The 24,445-nt window shown below is 41.2% G+C and overlaps 2 protein-coding genes across 2 annotated transcripts in view; one reads left to right on the top strand and one right to left on the bottom strand.

The window, feature by feature from the left end:
* STOML3 (stomatin (EPB72)-like 3) overlaps nucleotides 1-1,892 on the top strand; it is a 9,192-nt gene extending 7,300 nt beyond the window's left edge. Inside the window, exons 5-7 of the mRNA XM_010144533.1 lie at nucleotides 126-329; nucleotides 1,415-1,549; nucleotides 1,692-1,892. Coding sequence (XP_010142835.1) covers nucleotides 126-329; nucleotides 1,415-1,549; nucleotides 1,692-1,892 — 540 coding nt within the window. The remainder of the gene's footprint in view (nucleotides 1-125; nucleotides 330-1,414; nucleotides 1,550-1,691) is intronic.
* A 2,276-nt stretch (nucleotides 1,893-4,168) lies between these two features.
* On the bottom strand, nucleotides 4,169-24,174 carry LOC104500833 (complement C4-like; the record flags this gene model as incomplete). Its single annotated transcript, XM_010144555.1, has 19 exons — nucleotides 4,169-4,307; nucleotides 5,466-5,598; nucleotides 8,995-9,078; nucleotides 9,721-9,813; nucleotides 10,081-10,170; nucleotides 11,136-11,244; nucleotides 13,030-13,104; nucleotides 13,744-13,831; nucleotides 15,449-15,617; nucleotides 16,391-16,484; nucleotides 16,932-16,991; nucleotides 17,581-17,739; nucleotides 18,163-18,329; nucleotides 19,301-19,469; nucleotides 19,794-19,892; nucleotides 21,452-21,608; nucleotides 22,024-22,099; nucleotides 22,839-23,042; nucleotides 24,094-24,174. Coding segments are annotated over 19 exons (2,246 nt in total), but the record flags the coding sequence as incomplete, so codon positions are not given.
* Nucleotides 24,175-24,445: the final 271 nt, after the last annotated feature.

Raw genomic sequence — 24,445 nt, 5'->3', positions numbered from 1 at the left:
TTATTCGTTTTGAAGAAAAAGGGGGGGGGGGGGAGGCGGGAGGTGGTGGTGAGGGGGATATTCCCCTTCCTTGGCAAAGGATGTGTTATTTCACCCTTCTCTAATTCTGTAATTTTCTCAAAAAGATTCTCACAAAAGATGCTGTTACTGCCCAAGTCGGTGGGGTGTTGTACTACAGGATGTACAGTGCTGTCAGCGCCGTTGCTAACATCGCTGATGTCCACTCAGCTACCTTCCTCTGGGCACAGACAACCCTGAGAAATGTTCTGAGTACACAGAGCTTGGCCCAGCTCCTGGCAGCTCGTGAGGAGATGGCACACAGTATCCAGGTAAATCTGGCTCTCAAAATTCACTGACAAGCATGGAGATGTTTTTTGGGGAGCAGCAAATAAGAAAGAATCTCTCTCTTCAACAATGCTAAAGAAATTTTTCTTTAGAGTTTTACACAACTATGCTTCTCACTGCTTCAAGTCAGAAAGAGTTACTCCAAAGATGTTTCCCCAGGTTCTTGTAGAAGAGTTGTTTCCTACTGAAAAGCAATAAAGATTCTGAAATTATCCATGACTTGAAAAAATCAGTTTAGTCTTTACAGAGAGGCTGCTGCAAGTAGTGAGAAAGATGTCTGCTGCTTGTGGGAAGCTCTATCTTGAACAGATGCTTGAGTGAGGTGGTATCTCCTGTTGTGACAACTATGAGTACAGAACTGAGTTGATTTATACTTTAAAATGTCGTCTCTTGCATTTTTTTATTTGGCAGCCAAGGAGGGAGTGGAGAAGAAATCCAACACCCAATTTGCTCTTTTCAGTCAGAGATGAGGCATAGTCAAATCAAAGAGAGATTATACCCCTCTCCAGCCAGGAGAGTGGCTGTGGGCAGAGCCAGGGTCACAGAAGTGACGTGGACTGCAGCAGTGCTCGGGAGCCCGAGCACAGAAGAGTGTGCCAGTGCTGCAGGGCTGTGCTGTGTCTTTCACCTGCAGTGTGCTTTTACAGTTCTCAAAAACAGATTCTCACAAAAGATGCCGTTACTACCCAAGTCGATGGGGTGGTGTGCTACAGGATCCACAGTGCTGTCAGCGCTTTCACAGTGGTGTGCGGTTGTAGGAAGCTGCATATTATTACTTTGTAAAAGGGAGAAGTTTGGTAAGTGTCCACCTAAAGAAAGGATGAGGATGATAATTTAGGAGGCAGTAGAGAAGCCACACAGTACTGATCAGCAAGAGTTTCATGAGGTTGCGCTATCTGCCATATACACGGCACGCTGGATGTTAGTGCCCCTGGCAGACTCCATCTTTCTGTTGAGCAGGTTTTCATGCTGCCTTCCTTTTCTTCTGTCCAAGTGGCAGGGCATGTTCTGCGGTTTCCTCTGTGCCATCACTGTGCTTGTCTTGGTGAGTTGTGTGTTTGTCCCTAAGGTTATCCTTGACAGTGCCACAGAGCACTGGGGAATCAAAGTGGCCCGAGTGGAGATCAAAGATGTCAGAATTCCCGTGGCCATGCAGAGGGCGATGGCAGCTAAAGCAGAGGCTGCTCAAAGGGCAAGAGCTAAGGTGAGACACACAGCATCGTCTACCCCCAAGCTCCCATATCCCTGTCCCAGGCATCCAAGTGCCTGATTTCTGCTCATTGTAAAGGTGGTTTTCTCACTATGGGCAGCATCACAATGCCATTTCTGTTTCTCTTATTGTGCAGGTTGTGGCAGCAGAGGGAGAAATGAGTGCTTCTAAAGCTCTCAAGCAGGCCTCCATGGTGCTGACTGAGTCTCCAGCAGGTCTTCATCTGCACTATCTGCAAATGTTAACAACTTTGGCAGCAGAGAATAATTCCACCATTGTCTTCCCTCTCCCTATAAATATGCTTGAGGGTTTGGGTCGGAAAAATAGAGGTGGATAGAGACCACTCTATGCCAACTCCTTGGGCTTCCTTCTGGAAGTGAAGGGTTCCAGATTAAAGTAAAAACATGCTTGGGTCCTCTGTATCAAAAATAAGAATAAAAATAGTTTAATAACCACACATAGTCCCCACATTAAGAGATTGCATTTGCAAAGTTCAGGCACTAAGTGAAGTGGAAGAAAATACGTAAAATACATGTTGCACCTAATATTTTAGGTGAAATTTTAATGCCTTCACCATGTTTTAAAGAGTCTTGAGTGTATCAATTATTTGATGAACTGTCTGCTAAGCAAGAACCTCTGAGATCTTGTTGTACTCCACACAGCAAAAGAGTCAGATGCTGGTATTTAACTCAAGACCTCTGGAGTGGAAAGTAGGATTTGGCCTCTAACCTTAGAGTTATTCTTTCATAAGTATTAGCAGAATTACTGGATAGTTAGCATGTCAGTGGAACAGCCTATTCTTTATCTCATATGAGTAAAAGTTAGTACTGGCTTTACTGACCTCAGCTGGATTTTGCCATACCACTGACATTGCTGTAAGTTCAGTAATAAAGAGAAACAAATATATGCCCACGCGTTAGTGTCACATTTCCTAAATCTGTGATCTGGGGCAAACCTCGAGGAAAACAAATTATCCTTTGTTAATTTAAGTGTCTGTCTTTCACTTTCAGGGGGGTTCTTATCCTCCCATGCAGATGTCATGAAACAGTGGTGCAGGTTTTCGTAATATGAGTCTTCCCCACCCTCCACCCATGCAATGCCTGACAGCTCAGTGGGGGATATGGCTAATATCTGAGATCAGCTGCCATTACACCTGATACCCCTACTCTTCAAAAAAGAGCAGGGCAGTTCTCATTGCTGACACACAGTGGTGGACTGTCTGCTATGAATCTGAAGGTCCTCGTGGAGCAGCGGTTCTGGTAGGTGCTGCTGCCGCGTAGTGTCTTCTCCACACAAGGCTCACTGCTGCCCCTCCTATCCAGCAGGGTCATTTGACTCCAGATTAACCAGATCAACACGCACTTACTAATTATGATGGTGTTGATACAGGCCATTCTTATTTTTACTGCAATGTAACACAAGCAGTCCAGGTGGCAAATTTCTGTGCTCAGTAGCTGCTGGCATGAAGACAGTGGTATGACCATGACCGCCTGAGGACAGTGGCCTGTTCAGCAAACACAGCTTTTTATTGCAGCTCTTCTCTGTGTCAGACATGACTGCCAAATGGCATTTTGATGGCAAACTAAACAAGTAAAATCTGTATTTGCAAGTCATCTGCTTATCAATGTTCAGATTTTTTTCTTATTCTAAGAAGAGGTTTTGAGTTTGAGGGTTATTTTTCATTTGGGGTTAATTTTTCATTGTCAGCTTAGTTTGCCATTTGCGGAAACCTGTATAACAATGGCAGCACCCCCCCAGTTTTCACTGACAAATATTGCATCTCCACTACAAAGCTGTTTGTGTGGCCACAGAAGCAGGAGTGCTTTAGAAAAAAACAACCACAGATTGTGTCACTTTTAAAATTTATTTATTTTTAAAGCAATGCAATTTTAATTAAACTCTTAAAAAAGAAAAGCTTGAAAGACATGTGACTGCAGCATGCCCTCTGTGAGCTACTGGCTCTAACTAGCCCCTATGTGGGACTCCTTGGTCAGACACAGGACATATCCAGTCCAGATGCCCCTTACTGGTGCTGGGCCAGTTCCGGCTTCAGGAGAGCATATGGGAATCCTGCTGTGGTACAAATGGGGTCACTCATTCCCCTACATGAGGGCTCACAAGTAAAATCAGAAATTCACTGAAGTGCTGAAGCACGAGTGTTAGTACCTCTTGTCTTTCAGCAGCAGAGTAACACAGGCTGAACTTGGTAAGCCATGAACGCCCAGTCTTCTTTCTGATCCAGGAAATCTTCTTGGCCTCTGCTCAGTGACAATGACTGCAGTAATTAATCAGCTCTGCAAGCACAGTATTTTTTCATTTGATCCCCTGCAGGATAATTGCACTGTTTTATCAGGAAGACAGAAATTCCTGCTCTCGCTTCACCGGAGTCAGGGACAATAAACACAATAACTAGTAGAGTAGCTGCAGGTTTTGTAATATATTACCCACCCCCATACATCTACAAGAAGATACTCCAATCAGCAAAACAGACAGCAACGAGAGCAGCTCTGCAATGGTTCAGGTGCCACGCTGAAGTATAGACATCGCAAGAAAATATCAGGAAGGAGCCAAGTCGCAGTCACACGGATAAGATGTGGGGAGCAGAGCAAGAGTTCAGAAGCGGCACAGGTTGTCAGATGTGTCCATGAAGTCCTGCAGGTGAGCACAGGCTTGCCGGTGCAGGGTGGCACGGCACTCACTGTCGTCTGGCATTTTTTCGACCCAGGCTTGTGCATCAAGGAAGTACTGCATCCTGAGTGCAAACGGGACAGGTAAAGGGGGTGAGTCACTACTGCTGACCTGCAGCAATGGCAAAGCGTAAATCTCGTGGGATCACATCCCTCCACTGAGGCATCTCTGAGATCAGGAGAAGTTTATACTAGCCAAAAAGCTTGTCTGAAACTGTTTCACCAGCGGGTTAACTGAGCTTTGAATAAAGTTTAGGAAGAGTCAGTGCCAAGCTAGGACAAAGCTGGATCTACTTGTGTTTTGAGTGATGTCAGGTAAGCTTGGGCTAAATTTCTATTAAAGTTTTCTGGAACGGCACAAAAAGGCACAGTGAATACCAGTGGGACACAGTGAAGGGGCATTTAGGTTCAACAGAGCATCTAAAATTGTAGCTTCTGACATTTTACAACTGGGCTGGAGAAGACTTCAGAAGCTACGCCTCTGCTTGGAGTCTTTGGTCTTTTGCAGGCATCTGTGGAAGCAGGCCACCTGAGTTAAGCACTCACATTGGTGTCATATAGAGATGGAGAGAGGGTTTTTTGAGGTTTTAGGAATTCTACTGAGAAAGTCTCCTTCCTAGAAACTTTCAAAGGCACTACCCGTCTCCAGTTCCGTAGGGGAAAATTAAACATTTAAGATGGTTTCCTTACTGGATACTTACTAGTCTGACTAAACTCCTCCTCAGATAAATTCTCTTGATAAATGAGAATATAAATTCTCAGTGAGAAATGAGAATGACATATTTGCATACATGGTGTAACAGAATCTTTGAGACCTGCTTTTAGCCAAAGTCCCGCCCACTTCTTTTGCAAACACAGGAGTTGTGTAAGACCTTTGCAGTAGGTGGAGCCACGTAGCATTTCCAATTTTCCTTTTTTAGCTGTGAGTTTTTATCTCAGTGGAGTGAGGGCCAAATTTTGTTTTTGAAAAGTGTGGGAACCAGGCTCGGCACAGACAGATGAGCCTATGGGTTTGGGTGGCTCAGCTCCTCCCCGTGATTTATTTGCCTTTTGTCTGCAGAATCAGTTAAGTTACTCTTCACATTTTAGTAATGCCAGCAGAATCAGTTCCTAAGGAGTTTGTCCCTCCTTTTGCTTTCTGGAGGTATTCCAATAGTTTGAGTAACCTCTGGATTCATGGTCTGTGATAGCAGCCACTGCTACTCAGAAACCATTGTACTTACTTGTTGTGGCAGTCAACCGTTTGCCCATCTTTCCCCATGAGGAGGTACCGGATGCCAGCAACCATGTTTAAGTTGCACGTGGAGCGTGCTAGGAACTGTCGGTGGGCACCCACTTGGATGCTTTCATCAGCAGCTGTGGCACAAGAAGAGAAAACACTATGACTTTTCTAATAAAGAGTAGAACTCACAGGGTACAATCCTTTGTGGTCGTTTACTCCACTGCTGAGATAAGGTAATGTGTCACTTCGGGGTTGTGGCTTGACATGGGAGTAAATGACCATCCTGTGGTAGGTTGTATTTCTTTTAACACTACCTGAAAAAAGTAAGCCACTTCTGTCTTAGCTGGCTGTCTTGGCCTCCCCAGTAGTTACTGAAGGAGCTGTTTTGCTATAGATGCTTTTCAGGCTTTATGGAGTTTGTTTAAATCTCAAAGATGGACAGAAAAGCCAAAGGAGAAAGAAGACACGCTATCTTATATTTCAGATTGCTCAAGCTCATAGTGGTCTTAAAAACTAGCAAAATAAATTCAGATGTTGTAAGACTCAACAATGTAGCAGATAGTATTAAAAACTCACTCTCCTTAGCACACCTGAGCTGAACTTCACCGATTTAGCCATTGCGCTCTTGCCTCTGAAGCTGATATGTAGGACATGCACTTACTGATCTCCACATTATGAGGATTTTGGTCTGGGTTCTGGCCCAGAGGATTATTCATTCAAGAGCTGCACTGCCTATTACAGCAGTGGGCATCCAAGGCAGAAGAGAAGGAAATGCAATGACACGAGAGCTGAAAAGAAGCTTTTCCATCAAACTAATGCATGTCATGAGGATGCTGTGCTGTTTGGTTAGAACAGCAGCTTTTTAAGTCTATTTGAAAAAAAAAATGCAAATAACAGCAATATTCCAATTTCTTACTGTCTTTCTAACTATCATGTGAAATGTCATGTACAACTGTGGTGACAAATTCAACATTAAGCCAGCTTAAATTACAGGTAGAACACCACAGTGCAGAATCTTGCTTATTGAAGTATCATATTACAAGTATGGAAAGTCTAATATTCAAAATAAAATCCTAAAAGGAGAATAAATACCTGAAATATAATATTTTTACACTAATAAGATTTCAGAAAATTTTATGTAGAGTGCTAAGCTGTGAAACCTTGCACTAAGAACTGTGTATTTCTTAGTTAACATTTGCATTAATTTTACATGTGATAAGTATAGGCCAGACAAACATCAGTCTTCAGCATGGCATGCTGCTTTACATCTGCATTTTTCCAAAGAATAATACGGTATTAAGGGGTTTCTCGTATAATCCAAGACCTTTCTATTGTTCCTATGCTGCATGCTGTATTGCATTTTCATTTTGTTCAAGGAGTGCAAAGATAAATGAGAGTTACTTGAGAAAATGATGATGTTATGCCTCAGGTTCGTTGTGCTTACATTACCATGGGGTTTCTCAGTTCATATGCTTCTCAAATGGCCTAACACAGTTCAGCTTCTAGACATTATAAGCATTTGAACTATTACTTTAACAAGTTATTATGTAATTCCCAATTCCAAATCTCCAATTAAAAAAAAAAAATTACAATATAATATTCTAAAGTATCCAAGCAGAATTTAAGGGAAACAATTACTTACAGAATCTTTAAGGGTGCAGGGAGAAGGCATTGTGTGCTATTTTGCATGGGCCATACTGTTCCCCTAAAGGACTCATAGGACGGCATAAACGTTAGCTATCCAAAATGCGTACCCTAATTCTATTAATAATCAGAGTAATCTGAGGAGAGCATATTTGCAAAATTCTCTTTTACTGACTTCCAAACACAAATAAATGTTTTGATCTGTCTTCTGAACCAACCATTTATTTGCAAGGATTGATACCGAAATAATGCCAGGGGTCCAGAGAATGAGAATTTACTCTACTAATTCTCACCTACCCTTGGTGATGGCAACAGACACCTCAAGCAACAGCCACAGAAAATACAAAGGATAGCAACTCCAGTTCAGTCATGTGTTGATTTGGATGCAACACCTTGCACTTTCCTCGTCAGCATGGCTTCATGCCTCTTCCCAGCCTTTCCCAAGCCTGCTGAAACAGTCTTCATAGCCTGCTGATGCTCATAAACTGACCCATACAGCACAAACTAAAGGGGATTTTAAAGGGATCAAAAAGAAGGAGGTGGGAATGGGAAAACTCATCTCTTCTCTTCATCTTCACATTCAAAAGATGTTTCTCTCAGCTACCAAGAAACAAAATCTTGCCGGTGCTTGCCTGTGTGTTGTGGGTACAAATGCATTGGGGTCCTGAGCTCTAAATCCATTCTGATCCTGTGGGTTTTCTGGAGGGATTAATGAAACTTCCCATCATGGTAATCTCCCATAGCTGATGTTTTGATCATTTAAGTACATTATCATTTCCCTGCACATGAAAAGCACCGGGTATGATCACTGCTGTCTCTGGACTCACAAAGTGTAGACCTGTTTTTCAACAGGAACTGTGCACTGGGCACAGATCACAAGTTGTGTGCCATGAAGTACTGAGTGACATCACTAGTTCCTTGGACTAAGATCAAAGGAAGGAGATAATTATTCTGCTCTGTGCAGGGAAGTTTTTGAAATCTTTGGAATTGCTTTTTAAAGGCGATCTCTGATTGCCAAACTCAAAACTGACAACCACATGATACCACAGTGGTGGAAGTCTGAGATGTCATCTGACAGCCTCTCCAGAAATTGCTTTGAAGAATATCAATGTTCACCGATGCTGCCAGTAGTAAAGTTCGCATGGAGACAGCTGGGATTGTGGGCAAAAGGGTGTTGAGGCAAAAGGGTGTTGAGGCAAAAGGGTGTTGAGGCAAAAGGGTGTTGAGGCAAAAGGGTGTTGAGACCAGTGCGAATCTTTACACTGCACCTAAAGAAATAAAGTCCTTTTTGTTCTTATGACAGTTATTAAATTGAAGTTCAACAAGTTTTCTTTTGTTCATTGACTTCAGGCAAGTCATTATGGACAGGTCTTAGCCTGTTCTGCAAGGGTTGCGAGTGCTTAATAACTAGTTAACAAGCACTTCAAATCTTCATCTAGTAATCAAAAAAGAGGTCAGTGAGTAAAGTATCTCAGTAAAAGCAGTCTATGAAGTGAAATAATTGATGCAGAGGACCTAATATCCATCCTATGTGTGGTTTTGGAGGGTTTGTCTTAGACTGACTCCAGTTCGGAGCCATGGACTGAACGCATCTGGAATGTGTCTTTTGGTTTAATTCCTTTTGAAAGGATTGAAGCTCATGTACTCTGGAATTGATGTACAATTTGAACCAAAGCCACCTACCCCTGAGCTGAGCTGAGCAGTGAAATAGCTGCACCAAGTGAGCCCTGCAAGAAATCCATCTTACTGCAAGTCTAATGTAGAAGTATATCTGACTCTACTTTCTACAGCAAGAGGAGGCATCGACAAGGCTCATACTGGCTAACATTTAATCAATCCAGTTTTCCTGTGGGTGAATGAAAAGAACCAAACATTTCGATACTTACTGGCTTTAAGGATTCTGTGAATTTTGGCCTCATAGTAATCAAAAACATTCTTCTGTGTGCTATTAAGGACCTCCACCTCATACACTGCAATGAACAACAACCGAGTGAGGCCAGATGTAAACATGAAATTACATCCAAAAACTGAAAAAACAGGTAAAATTTTACCAGATGACTATACAGAGGCTGGTGTACCATACCATCTATTTGTAAATCATGGAGTATGAAAGACAACATGATAATAACTCTGTATATATAATATACTTTTAGAAAGTCAGGTATTACTCAACAAGCTTGAAATTTTTATTCCTTCTGTGTATTTTTTGGTAAAGAAGCTCCTATATCATTACATTTTCACTTTTTTCCCTGTCCTTCTGTTAGCATCCAACTTACCAAGCTGCTGAACCAGTTTATCTCCATCCTGTAACATCAGAGATGTAGGGGATGGTGGTGCTTACACCACAGGTCTTTTCTAAACTGTGTAATGTAACGCTGTCCTTGCTTCCTTCCCCCAGCATCCCACTACATCTTTCTGAGGCCTTTATTTTTCCCTTTCACAGCCCTGATTACTGTGATGGCACACGGCTTCATTTCATCTTTTCGGCCTCTAGACTAGATACAGAAACCCTGTTCATTTCAGGAGAGGTCTGGGCATATAAAACTGCAAATTTATCCTTTTTAAAAAGAACAATGTTTAAACAAAATTGACAGTTGTTTTTCGTGCCTTACCATAATCCGCAATGGGGTGGTAGCAGGCATAACCAAAGCGTTTGATTTGTGTTACGGCTTTACTGAAAGTTGATTTTTGCCTTGGGCAGGGACCTGGAGTGAAGAAAATACATGACACCCTGCTCTATAGGCATGTGTATTTAGATAAATATATTTAGATACATACATTGCATTCAACTATCAAATCAATGCTGGATATCTTAAAAAACATTTTCAGTTTGATACTGAACACACTAGAAGATGTTTGGTGTTCTGTATGCATTAAGGGTAATGGTCCTTTCTGGGCTTAACAATTCTCATGTTAATTGTTCGTAGAAGTAACTATCTTCATTTAGACTGGCCTATTTAGTCATTCCTTACCTTCTGCACACTGGCAAACATTGGCATGGCACAGCTTTGAAAGCATGGTGCTGTGCTTGGGAGCGCTGTAGAATATGCTGCACTTTCTGTCTGTGGATAAGAAAGAAAATGGCTTGGCTCAGAGAGCTCAGGTGGCAAAGCCTATGCAGTAGAAACTACATTTGTAACCCAACTTTTCCCTGGTCCAGAGAAATCAGAACACTAAAGGATTAGATGCACATCAGCAGTCCACAAAGACCTTCCGCCGACGCACCTAGAGTACCTTGCCTTTCAGCTGGGCAGCAACCTGGGTTGTTGCTTCAGGGTTTTTTTTTTTTATGGGGAAGAGGGAAGGTTGGTTCTCTTTATTTTTTTGTTGTTGTCTGTTTTGTTTTGTTCTTGTTTGGGTGGATTTTTTTAAAGTTGCACTCTTAATTTTTGTTTGTTTGTTTCCTCTGAAAAGCATCCATCTTAAAAGCATCTTTAGACCATAGAGCTACAGTGATCATTGCCCTGTTCCAGAAGAAGGAGATACAAACACCAGTATTTAATGGCTTAAGCCTAGTGTAAGCTGCCTTGGGTCCCTCAGCTTCAGACCAAGTAGAGATTTGGCCTAATTTTCAAATATTGTTTACATAACTCTAGCAAATGGGGATGTTTTACATTTAATCTTTGAATGGGGAATGAGACCAGTTCCCCAGCAAGCACTGTACATAAGCCAAACTTCTGAAATTGCCTATCTTAGATGTATAGAAATACAGCCTGACCAAAAAGATTATGTGAGCAGAACATGCCTAAAAGCACCATGAGAAATAGGAATTTGGGAAACAGGATTTAAAAACCCATGTGTGTAAAAGTCTGTATTTTCAGTCCATTTGCATTAACGGACCCTTCCTGAGAGGATCTCTGTTCAGATGATCTTAAGCCACAGTAGCAGAAGACAGTATTTGAGGCAGGTTATTTTAATGATCTATCAAAATCGCATGGTTTCACACACTACATCAAAACCTTTCTATAGACTGGAGTTTGTTCTTGAGCGTATCCATCAGTTATGTATCAATTTTCTGTGTCCTTACCAGGGTTGTAAAAGTCATAAATGATGGCATTTGCTGGCTGAACCAAGCCCATGGGATTGATTTGCTTTGCCCCAAATGATATACAATCTGGTTCTGGTCCGCTTGTGAGCTGAAGGAAAAAGGAACAATAGTTATGATGACTGAATTAACTCTTTCTCCCCAGCCAGTTCCTTATTCATTTGTGACTGCAGTAGCTGTTGAATGCTTGTATCTGATGTCATAGCTGAGTTAATCCTGACAGCTGTAGCCTCAACTTGAAGAAGGCGTTTCCTTCCCTGATTTTATTGGGAGGTTTTGTGGATGAGCTAAGCATGGTAAAGGTATTTTTGTGAGAAGTGTGCAGGTCTCCTCTGTCTGAAACTGGCTGGTCCAGACTCATATCATTACTACTTTGGGGTTTACTTTTCATCTTTTGCCTAAAGCCACCTTGCACAGGAGTAATGAACGTAATATATGTTCACAGCCTATCATGTACCAGTGGCCGCCAGTATGTACACTTCCCTAAGTAAAATGCTAAGGTAGGGGACAGCTTTTGATCTATGTTAAATACACAAATTATCTGGGACAGTCATAGCAGCAATAACATTTACATTTTTTTGTCTATTGCCTTATATTTTAAAAAAAATCATTGTTTTGTGTGTGCTTTCTACAGGGACGCAGCCCTCCTGCTTCGACTATGGAGATGAAGCAAGTCAAGTGGGTGTAGGGCAGAGTCATTATCCGAAATATGGGTCCTGCACCTGGGCTGGGTCAATCCTCAATATCAATACAGGCTGGGGGATGATGTGATTGAGAGCAGCCCTGAAGAGGAGGAGATGGGGTACTGGTGGATGAAAGGCAGGACATGAACTAACAATATGCAGTCGCAGCCTGGAAAACCAGCTGTGTCCTGGGCTGCATCTAAAAACAGCTGGTCGAGGGAGGTGATCCTGCGCCTCTACTCTGCTCTGGTGAGACCCCACCTGGAGTAATGCGTCCAGCTCTGCAGTCCTCAGCACGCTAGGACATGAACCTGTTGGAGAGGGTCCAGAGAAGGGCCACAAAAATGGTCAGATGTATGGAGCACCTCTGCTATGAGGACCGGCTGAGAGTTGGGATTGTTCAGCCTGGAGAAGGCTCCAGGGAGACCTTATTGCAGCCTTTTAGTACTTAAAAGGAGCTTATAAGAAGGGTGGGGACAGTCTTTTTAGTGAGGCCTGTTGCAACAGGACAAGGGGTAATGGTCTTAAACAAAAAAAGAGGAGATTTAGCCTAGAAATAAGGAATTTTTTGCAATGAGGGTGGTGAAACACTGGCACAGGTTGCCCAGAGAGGTGACAAAAGTCCCATTCCTGGAGACACTCAAGGTCAGGTTGGACAGGGCTCGAGCAACCTGATCTAGTTGAAGGCTTTCTTGCTCACTGCAGGGGGGGCTGGACTAGATGATCTTTGAAGGTCCCTTCTAACCCAAAGCATTCCATGATTCTCTACACAGAAACCAGGGTGTTTGATGTTTACACTTGTTTGTCACTATATGGATCTCAATCCAGAAATACTGAGTTTCACATTCAAGGTGTCCACGTGGAATTTTCAGGACATCAGTTAACACTTCATTAATCTTGGACAAAAACCATCTCTTCTGGCTAGAGAGGATTTATATTTTAATTTTTGGGGGGCTGAAGCCCAAATATCAAACATGGACTACATCTGGAAGATAGAAAGTTGGAAGATGAAGGTGCGTGTTTCCCTTCTTTCCCTCCTCCACCCTCTTTCAACTGAGTGGTTCAATAATAACCTATGACAAAAATCACAGGGAGCTAACGGAGTGTGAAAAACAATAACGATTAGGTTTAAAAAGAAGACTATATATGCTATCTGAAACAGCAGAGATTGGAAAATCATTGGGTTTGCTTACCTCACCAAAGTAGAGCAAAACCTTTCCTCCCCTGTACTCATAGTGCTGAATGTACTGGTCTGTAGACATCACCAGCTACAGGAAAACAAAAAAAATCAGAAAAAAACCCCAGCATAACAGGAATACCTTTGCTATCACCCCCTATATTCTGGCTCGCTTTATTCAGCTGTTTGCTTTATTCTGCCCTCTTTCTTCCTCCCTAAAAGAGACAGTCCCTGAGAACATGAACCTGGGCAAACCTCCCCCAGCCAGGCAGACTCCAGAATCCAAAACTCTGTAGCCACCTTCACAGAGTGGTGTGCCCCATCTCCCTGTTGCTGTGACCCATCACCCTCTCACTGTGCCCTGACAGCAACCACCTCTAAAAGAAGTGCTTGCTTCCCCCCATCCCTTCGTGTACAAGGATATGCTGTCCTGGCATGTCGTGGGACAACAGCGCCAGTGAGGACAGCAATATGTGTTAAGAACAGGCATGTATTTAAGTGCCCTGCTGAGCCTCAACCTAATTTCTGTTACAAGGGACTAAGAAGGCTGAATTCTGTTCACCACAAGCTTTTCATTTCTTATATGTATCTTTAGAACAAGAATAGTAAAAATATATCTACCCAAAATCTGTTTTCCCTTCTTTATTCTGTGGAATTTGGGAAGATTTCAAAAAATACATTTTCTGTAGAAAAGCCTATAAAAGATTGTACAGAAAAGCGTGTTTCTAACCTGTTCAAGATCATTTGTGTCAGGCTCCAAGCCACTCAGCAGAGAGAGATCAACCAGGGACATCTTTGGTGCATTGGAACCCATGGACCTTTGTAAGGGAGACCATCAGCAGTGAACATCTGCGCTGAACAGACAGCTTGCTTTGAAGAGCTTGGCTCTTCAGGCTTGCTAATGGTGAAACAAATCATTCTGCTCCATTTACATTTCCTAAGTGGATTTTAATTTGAAAATTAGCTGCCTACTTCATCAAGAGTCATGAGGCAGTATTAAGCATCTAGACTAGTCAAATACTGGTCATCCAAAACCCAGGTGTCTTGCCTGAACTTGTCATCTAGGCTTTCTTCATAGCTGATAACCAGAAACAATCACCTTCAAGGGACAGTTTATCCCTCCGTGAAATCACTGTTGAAGATAGAGAAGCTAAATAGCACTGGCAAAGTGCCTGTTCTTTATTACCTAGAGAGTGGAGATAGGAAAAGTGGAGATAGCAAAAATCCTCATTACTCCAACTATCCATTAGGTACATACATTGTACTTCCAATCTTTTCTACTTCCACCTTCTCAAAAATCAGGTAGTTGTGTCATTGCTGGAAAATGAAGTTGGTCCACACTCACACAGGGTGCCTTGCCATAAGATGGTCTACGCACACTTAGCGATGTCAGGGTGCCATTGTTTTGGCACCCTCCTTTGCCCACAAGGGATGTACCATGACGCGGGAAAGAAATATGGTGATGTAGTCAGTGCATTCAGTTTTTCTTCTGTGTCTTAACTACAAGAAAAGGGAGCTTCACATTGTTGTTTAGCCTCACCCTAACACTCAGCAATGTCCTGCAGAACAGTGGATCTGATAACCAATAAATGTTACATAGCACTTAATGAGGAATGTGATGCTTCAGCCAGCACACAATTCACTGCATACATGTTTAACTAGGGAGAGCAAAACCTGGGAATTAGGGCAACTCCATCTCCCCTGCCATCATTCATGCCACTGTGTCAGAGGGGGCATGAAAAATGCTGCCACTAAGGCTTTGTCACAAGTCAGTGGAAAAGCTAAATTTCACTGGGGAGCAAAACCTGCTTCTGCCATCCTGCACCTCTCTAAAAGAAGAACTCACAACAGCCACCACTTTGTGCTTCTGCAACCCTTGCCAGACTGGGAAAGGAAGCAATAGTAGATGCTTCAGTTTTTTATTCTGCATGGTAAGATTTCTTTCTCACTAGCTCTGCCCTTGCCTACTTCTTGATTGCCACAACAGGATCCCTCCTGCCTCTTCTCCTCCCCTGAATAGTAGTAGACATCCTTCTTTTTTTATGAAGCCAGAGTGTGACCATGAAGGAAGCAACAACATCTCTCCAGAAAATAATAAAATTCTCTAAATGTGTTATTACTGTATTCCAATTGTATCCATTTCATTTAATAAAAGACATCTTTCAAATTATTAGCCAGGCAGGCACTTTCAAGTCTCACCTGAGTTAGACGGGGCAGAATCTGCAGCGGACATTTGAGATCTATGTACCTAACATATTGTGTGGAAACCTTTTCTCCTGCCATGGGAGGAGAAGATGCAGACTCACCATGTATGCATGCTCACAGAAGATGGTCAAGTTGGATGGTGAGCTTGCAGATAGGAAGAGGGTGACCAAGAAAAATTACAAACAAAAATTAATACATTTTGTAATGAAGAGCCAATCTTTCAGACCTACCTGACACAGACTTTGTACTGCAGCGATTCTGCTTTACTGGGAGAGATTACATCCCTTTTCCTTCTGCTGTGGATATCAAACCACTCTATTTCAGACAGTGGGTCAAACGGGCTTTTTTCTGCAGCAGTTGAGTCCTCATAATCATAGTTTTCGTCATAGTATGCAGATTCTGGAAGTTACAGATGTGATTAGCCATGCACAGATTTGACTGAGGACCTGGTAATTTGGCTCCTTTTTGTGTAATGATATAAATATCAGTGAGCAGTCACGACATCTCTGTGGGTTTTATAAAAGTTTGTGGTACACCTTCTTGGTATTTCTAATTCATTAAAAGTTCAAATTTTAGAGATAATTGTAGTAAAAATAACCAACAGATCTAGCTCGGAATGGGGTTTAAGTTGTGCATAAACATGTAAAGGACAATCCCTGCCTCTGAAAGATAGCTGTTCAGACAGAAACAGGCAGAGAGGATGATGAATACACACTTCAGGAGATGGAAAGCACAGCCTTGTTTTCATGTGAAAAACCTATGGCAAATCTGCCCCAAAGAATTTTTAAGGCCACGTGGTAGGTCCTTTATTAGCCGTAGAACTCACCTGGGCTTTACCCTCATGGCAGCCAGGAACACCACGAAGGGTGCTGACCTCACTGTCCTCTCCATAACAAAGAAGAATTACTAATAGTACTCGTGTATCTGTTAGGTATCTGATGTACCTATAGTCACTCAGACAGTTATTAAACTATTTAAAAATATTCACAAGCTTAATGAAACAATAGCTAAACAGACATCAGAGGCCTCTCTCTTCCCTTGATTGATTTATTTATCATTCATATTTATCACTCATTTATTCCCATTTTCCAAGTCTGGAAAGCCATTAAGTATCATTAGCACCTGGCCAAATGTGTCATCTCTGAGACCCAACCACTTCCCTTTTCACTCACCAGAGTACTTCATGCTCCCTTCCACTTCCACTGTCAAAATCAAATCATTACACGTGTTGTTCTTCAGCTCAGAAGACCAATACAATTTTAATATCTAAGATGAACACACAAACAGCAAATCACTGAAAATATCACAAGGGATTTACTCATCCAGGACTTCAGCAAATGTTGAAGGGGCATGGGAGGGTGGTGAGAAACACCAGTCTCCCAGTCATAGAGGACAGTGGAGGTTGTAAGCAGGAGAGCTTCCATTTGCAAATCACAAATGGTGTGGGACCTTTGAGTTAACTCTCCATTCGCAACCACAAAGGGGTCCTTTAAACTCCCACAGCCTCTATCAGCCTTGATGTTTCATGAACTTAATAAAGTTAAAACCAGGCAAAATTTACAGCCCATCAGGACAGTCGGTAGGCCCTGTATTTTGGAAATTTGGAGATAGGAACACAAAGGATGAAGCCATGACAAGAAATTTGTCACTCTGTTTTTAAAAAGGGATTACAAGAGGTCTGGCTGGAGTCTGAATTTCTGATTTACAGCTTACACTCATTGTCCCATTTCCTCTGCCATATACAGACACTTGAAGTTTTCTCCCAAGTTCAAACTGCAAACAGAAGGGGGAAAAAAAGAAAAAGAGAGAGAGAGAGATTTAGTCTGTGCTCAGCATTTGATCTATCATTTTCCTGCAATCTTGGTGGTTTTCTATGCCTTTACACCTCAGTACTGGGGAAAACCTTTAGCTATGCAAGGAGTAATGACACCTCAGATCTTGCGAGATTTTTAATGTGCTGGGCTGGTGTATCTTACACTGCTGTTCTGGGGCCCAGGAGATCTTTAGTTTCTCTGTAGCCAGGATTTTATAGTTTTACAGGTCCCAAGACACTGAATATAAAAATGTTCCACTTCCTCATTCCCTAGCAAGATTTGGGTTCCTGGTTGCTCTTCACTATTGGGGGAGATTCATGTCACCAAAGTCCTTGAAGAGGCAGGAAGGAACTTCTAAAGTGTACTGCTAAGCATCTGTTGATTTCTTTTTTCTTTAAAAGGATTCTGTGGTTTTTACAGATTAAGTTATTAAAAAATATTATAAACCAGCTGCATCATAATTGCTTAACATGAGAAAACCTAGGTCAGATGATCCAATGTTTCTCCTGTTTGAGGAAAAATGCTTGAAACAATGGATGGTTGTATACCTCTAGCTCCTTCTGAATCGCTTGATCAGTATCAGTCAGAGTAATACTGTAGTCTTTTTGCCTTCCAGGTGTTTCCAGTTTTACAGTCAGGTTGGTGGAAGCAGTTTTCAGTGTCTCTATGCTGTATGCTGAGAGAGATTCTAGGGCCACCACGGTGTCCTAGGTGAGAAAGAAGTGCAAAAAGTCTAACAATTTTGCCAGGTTATTTCAACAATATGTAAGACGACATGATCAATCACCTGGACCTATTCCTCAGTTTATGGGTTTTGCTGCTTTGAAGTTCTTCTGTATCTGTCTCTTCCTATCTGCACAGACTTTTAGTTCATTTCCCAGCCTCTTTTAGTATTAAAATTCTGAAAACACTGATTTTCAATTATCTTAAGTCTTCATAAATACATAGAATCTTTACTGGCTTATAACCATTTTATTTTGGCCCATTTTATATTAATGAGCCAAAATCTTTAGTGCTCCATTCACCAAAGAATTTCAAGATAAGTTACAATGCTTTCAAATCTAAATGAAAAAGTCTTTATGGAGCTTCCGTTTTCTTCCTTTCCCCTGAAACTCGCCCTGGACTGATACCTGGGTAGAGCAGTATCCCCCACCATAGTTCCTTCTTTCTGTCAGCCACGTGGCAATAGGCCTTGCATACTCCATGTCTTTCAGGAGCAATGTCTGAAGCAAAGCATAGGCAGTGGTTTCCACCGAGATTGCATCATTGCCATTTCCCCAGTAGCGGTGCTGCTTTTCTGCAAGAAAAAACACAATCTTGAATCCTGTTGGTAAAGACATTTGCCCAAAATGACTATTGTTCTACACAGTAGATGTCTCACGTCATAGAGCTGAGGAACAGATGCTGTCATGAGAGCAACAAAGCAGTTGGGAAGCAGAGATAATGGAAAAGGAACACCACAGTTTTCAATTCTGACTTATTCAACCATCACAGTCGAATGATCCCATTGTACAGTGATGTCCCTCTGATGGAGTAGTAGCATTGTGTCTGGTGGTCCCCAGATAATAGTATTAATTATGCCCGTAAGTCCAGTCTCGATTAAGAAGCAGTGTATTCCCTATGCTTAAAATATGGCTAGTAAATCATATTGGATTTACCAAACTGGGAGAAATTAATAGCTTGGCAGTGCAGCCAGACTCAGCATTGACCACAGCCGCACACCAGAGGGAGAAGAAGTGACACCCATGTGGAGCTGGAACAAAGCATTCAGAACTGGTGGGGGACTTTGAAAGCAAGTGCTGGAAAAGCCACCTTCCCTCTTGATCACAAATCCAGCCTAAATTACTCCCATATGTAGCTGTCCTATTTACCTACCAAAAGTTTCTTCTTTCTCATCTGGCTTGGACTTTTTTTTTTAAATGCACTTCAGTGTAAGCTTTGGTAGGCAGTAGGGGAAGCAGAAAAGGTAAATGATTGTTTACCATGATTTTGATCCAGGTCCAGTGTCAGATAAGAACTTGATGCAAACTTCACAATGTTAAGTTGTTACTTGGTAGTGATAGTAATTGTACAAATTACAAGTTGCAATTTCACCACTGAAATATTTAATTATGTAATTTAAATAATTAAGTGCATTACACATATGCATATATGCTTCCATAAAATTAAATGGCCTTAATTTATGTGAAATTGGTTTGTTCATATAAGAGTGCTCAAACTGCTTTAATTGGGAGAAGTTAAAGAATTTTTAAGAATGGTTAACAGTACCCTCATCAAAAATAGCACAGCTCCTTAATTTTCCTTTTGCAAACTGGGCTTCTTCACTGTCAGACTGCACAAGTGTCAGAGCATAAGCTGTGACGGCTGTAGAATAGCAGTTAGTATTTGCTGCAAGTGGGTTCTTCATGTAAGCCACTGCTCGTTTAGTCGCTCGTACCTGACAAAACAGAATGGATCCGTTTGAAAAAGTCATGCAGACCTACTAACTCTTATTGCTGGTGAGAGTGCTAGGAAATTACTTCACTGTAGTAATTTTTGAGACAATTTTAACAATTTTTGCTTAGTGATTAAAGCCATCAATGATGGAGCGCGTAGCTCAAAACACTTAGTTGTGTATTAGGCCATGGCATCTTTTCCTGTCCACCACGGGTGTAAACAGACTTTTGCCGCCTCATTTGCAGTACTTTAAGATAACGGGGTGGACATGTCTTTGTGGAATAGCCTTCGGGTTTAAAATTAAACAGTCAGACAGGCTTCCTACCACATCAGGTGACTTGTAGGCCTGTAGAGTCTGTTGCAATGCTATAGTTACAAAGGCTGTCAAAGCCAAATCTTCCAAATCCTCTGTTTTAATGCCACCCTGAAAGATGAAACATGAAAAGTTAAATGTACCTGTATATACTTACGATGAAATTTAGAAAATCACTCTTCATAAAGTCAAGGACCTTCTTGTCAAACCATCTGACTGCAGACCATGTAGTTTTACTCCCTAATTTTATGGAGTAACCTGTGTCTGCCTAAAGTACATCTTCAATAATGGCAGCCCGTTTCCATTAAACGCTGTTAAGAGATTAGGAATTCACTACGTCCTTCACCTAGTAATCAAATATTTAATTATTTAACTTATAGTTAAAAATCTACAATTTCTCATTGGAATATTCATGGCTTCAATTTCCAAGCACCAGTGGACTTTTTCTTCCATTTCTCTGCTACTCCTTGCAGACTAAAGAGCCCTGTAACACACAGAACATTTCCCCTATAAAGGTATTTACACACTATTACTAGATCATCTCTTATTCCTCCTCTCGATAAACTAAACACAGTGCCCTCATTAGCTTTTTTTCCTGAAGATCTGCATTTTCATTCCTATTCTTCTTTATCATCCTTTTGCTCGTGCTCTACTTTTACAACAACCTTAAGATCTTCAACAACCTTCAACAGCAACTGTCCGCTTCACTCAGCCCCAAGGGTTTATTCTTAAGAGAAGGATAGGTTGTTTGCTTGAAAAGACTTAATTCTCTGTACAAAATAATCATGTGCAGCTCTTGAAGAAAATGTAAAATAGAAGTATCTCAGCATGAACACAGGTCAAAAAAACCTTTTGCCTGTTCTTGAGCTGGTTTCCACCACCACCACCACCACCACCACCATCACCACCCCCACACCCCTGACAGGGTTACATCAACTGTGGAACTGCCTTTGAGGTTAAAACTTCACTAACGATTTAGCAAAGATCATTAGTGAAATTAATTTTTCCCGTATAAGGTCTCTACAAAGGTATCTGCATTTTCAATGAATTTTGGAAGATGCACATTATTTTCATATCCTAGATCTACAGCAGTGTGAAAATTTTGTGTTTCTGGACACTTACAGAGATGTGTAGACTAACATATGCAATTGGAAATTCTGACTAAGATTTTCTTTTTTTCACCGTAGGAGTGCTGAAACATCTTACCCAGAGAGACTGTGGGATCACCAACCCTGAAGGTACTCAGGACTCAGCTGGACATGGCTCTGTGCAACCCAATCTAACAAAACCTCTTCTGAACAGGGTTTGGACTAGATGACCTCTGGAGGTCCCTTCAAAACTAAGTTACAGTTCTAAATTAACAACAAAAGGCAAGCATTTTTGCCAAGCACAAAGATCTCAGAATTCATTCTCTAAGTGCCCTAGAGGCACAGGTTAGCTGCAAATTATCTAAGACTGGATCAAAAGATAAAATTGGTGAAGTGCTAGCTATGTGTCTCTAAAATAAGAGACCTTTTATCAAATTCATTTTACATTGCAGTTTTTGTACATCTTCCTGTACAGATTTATTTTCTTTAGTTGCTTTTCTTGTTACTCAACAGCTCACAATATTCCTTTCAATCCCTAGCAGCCTGAAATATGCAAGAGCTTTCTAAATATGGATGACCTACCTGCATAGTCCTGTCCAATACTGGGTGATGGTCGTGGAATGAACCATCTTCCTGCTGTGCATTAATTAAATAAGAAATTGAGTCATGTATGTGACTGTCTTGGATACTAATGTATTCTTTGCTCCTTGTGAGTACTTTAACAATGAATGCAGTCAACCTGCACAAAAGAAAATGTTCCAAATTGTGCTGACATGTATTTATAGAAGAGGATATTGCCAGAAAAAGAAACATACGAATTTTGTACAGACTCATAGTCAATAACAGTGCACTCACTGGAACCTACTGAGTTATCATTCAACACCAGTGAGAATATTTCTACTCTGTGGTAACTACAGAACAATCAGTGGCTCTGAATAAATCTCTTTCATCAGGCACTAAACATGCTCAGAGATTTGCATGGCTGACTAGCCATGACAAAATTATATAGCCAACACCATGCCCACCAGACTTTGAAAATCCGTACCCCCAGAAAAAATTCTGATGCGTCAAATGATAATAAACGTATTTTGAAACAAACGAACAAACAAACAAACAACTAAAACCCAATAAACACCCCCCCAAAATACACTTACCATAAACTACTGGGTGTTGTTTTAAATGCTCCATAGGAGCCATCCACCTTCTGAAACTCAAGCAATCGAGTATAACCTGCATGAACAAGACAACACATAACTGTTCAGAGAATACACATGTTTTTGGGGCATTTTCATACCTCACTTGTAATAACATGGACATGTTCAGTATTGACTAGTGGAGGAGTACTTGGAAGTGTTCACTGGTACATTAAGCAGGAAATGACTGGGTCAGCAGGCCTTTGACACAGAAAAAGCAGTAGGCTTGGAAGGTGGTCTGTCTTGTTTGATTTAATTGAGCCATGAGAATAACCTGAAAACTCCAAGTGTCTATAATTACAAACCATTTTCTGTGTAGTGGATCTTGGGAATCTTACTTCCCATTACTGACAACTTTTCAAGCTGTTGACTTTATGGTGCATGGAATCAAAAAATATGTAAAATATCATCTCTTGGGTGAGACATCAGCTTCAAAATCCTGAGTTGTGGTCTCATTTTGACTGCTATTATCTTGACAGAGTCTGTATTATAGCCACACAACTCATTTTCTACCTGGGTGACCTTTCATAAGAATCAATAGAAGCCTAATATAGAGACTAAATGCTGTGGATAATACCAAATACTCACCAGCAGGATCTCATTTCACTTCAGGCAATCTTAGATAAATAGGCAAAGACCTCCATTCAGCAACTGTTAACATGTTTTTAATCTATTTATAATCTTATTTTTCACTGATAAATGTGCATCACATGTAGGCAGCAAAGAACTCGTTGGTTGTTTTCTGGTTGGTTTCCGCCCCCCCCCGCCCCGCATACCTTGCTCAATCATGTTAGTGGCTTCCTTCTTCCTTTCATCACTGAAGTTTATCCACTGTTCACTGGCAACCAAGTACTCAATAGCATAGACTGTAGGGGCCATTTTCACCATTGTTTGCTCTGCACAGCCCGTGGGCACTTGAATTAGTTTCTCAACTCCAGTGAGACTGAGACAGTTTTCAACAGGCTCATCCATAATATTCCCTGTTGTAAAATACACAAGCCATAGTACGTACTGTGTTAAACTGGCTGATGTAACATGAAAAACATGATACGAACTACAGTGTGCCATCCAGCGTGGCTTGATACTTCTCAATACTAAACACTTACATACTTAACACTTTGTAAAGCTGGAAGAGAACAAGGATGAGGTACCAGGCCCTGGGAAAGCTGGAGAAAGAAGGCTAGGACAATGGAGGAACATGGAGGAGAAAGAGTCCTGAGGCTACTGGAGGCAGAGAAGCAAGGAAGGGGAAAAACTCATTCTCCAGGTTTGGGCTGAAAAAGTCTTGTGGAACCAGACCTGATCCTCCCACAGAGGGCAAAAGGATTGTACCTTGATCATGCCAAACATTTTATGCAGAGTTGTTTGGGTTTTTTTTTTTTTCTCTCTGCAATTTTCTTATTTGATGAATTCAAGCATTCCCATAATTCAGAACAGGGATTTGAAATGGAAGTCAATAGTCTTTGTGTCAAGAATGTATTATTTTACATTTTCTGGGAAAAAAAATGTTTTTATCGTTAATAGGAGTTCTTGCTAGTAGATGTCTTTAAAATACATATGCATGAATATGTGTATATGATTATTTGATAAAATGAATATATGATTGTACATACCTTCTCTTTCGAAAAACAGAACATGGCAGAACTTACACACCCTAGTCTGGCATCCTTATTTCTGGAGACTAAAGCAGATTTCTATAGATGTACATGCAGTGTGCGGTTATTAGAGAATCTGAACTCTTCCCTTCTTCTCTGGCTTTCCCACAAAGTTAGCCTGGGCACAGTGAGGCGGGGTGGACCACATGAAGCTATTACATCCCATACAGATGAGAAGGAGTAATCAGAAAGAGGAAAGGTACTGGATCAGCTTTGGGGCTGTTTCATTCTACGACCTAGGCTTGTAGCACAGACCATTTGAGTCATGGCAGAAGAACTGGGAGGGAACGGAGACTTGACATTCAGGAATGAGGAGCACAACGGGGCATATCTCTTGTCACCTATGGAGAAGTTATTGACAAAAAATTACGTATACCTTTCAGGTTTACAAACACATGACTATCAGAATCTGGTACCATGTCAGGTGGTCTGTTCAGGTCCAGTGTATGGGACTTCACTGTAAATTAATAAAAAAATAGAGATCTATATCCGGATTCTTTAACATAAAATCATATAATTTTAGAACATTTCATTAAATGCCTGACAGTTGATGGCAATTATGACAGAAATGTTACCAGAAACTTTAAATGAAAATTTATGAAAAGAAATAAACTTATCTATTAAATTGCTTTAATTTTCAATCATTAACAATGTTTTCTGGCTTGTTTTTAATACTTTTTAAGACCCATTAGCAAATGAAATTATGTTTGCTTAATATTTAAAGAATA

Source organism: Buceros rhinoceros, unplaced genomic scaffold, assembly GCF_000710305.1.
Source record: "Buceros rhinoceros silvestris isolate BGI_N320 unplaced genomic scaffold, ASM71030v1 scaffold16320, whole genome shotgun sequence".
NCBI classification, from domain to species: domain Eukaryota; kingdom Metazoa; phylum Chordata; class Aves; order Bucerotiformes; family Bucerotidae; genus Buceros; species Buceros rhinoceros.
The sequence above is the reverse complement of the archived record's forward strand: the minus strand, read 5'-3'. Positions and strand labels throughout refer to the sequence as shown.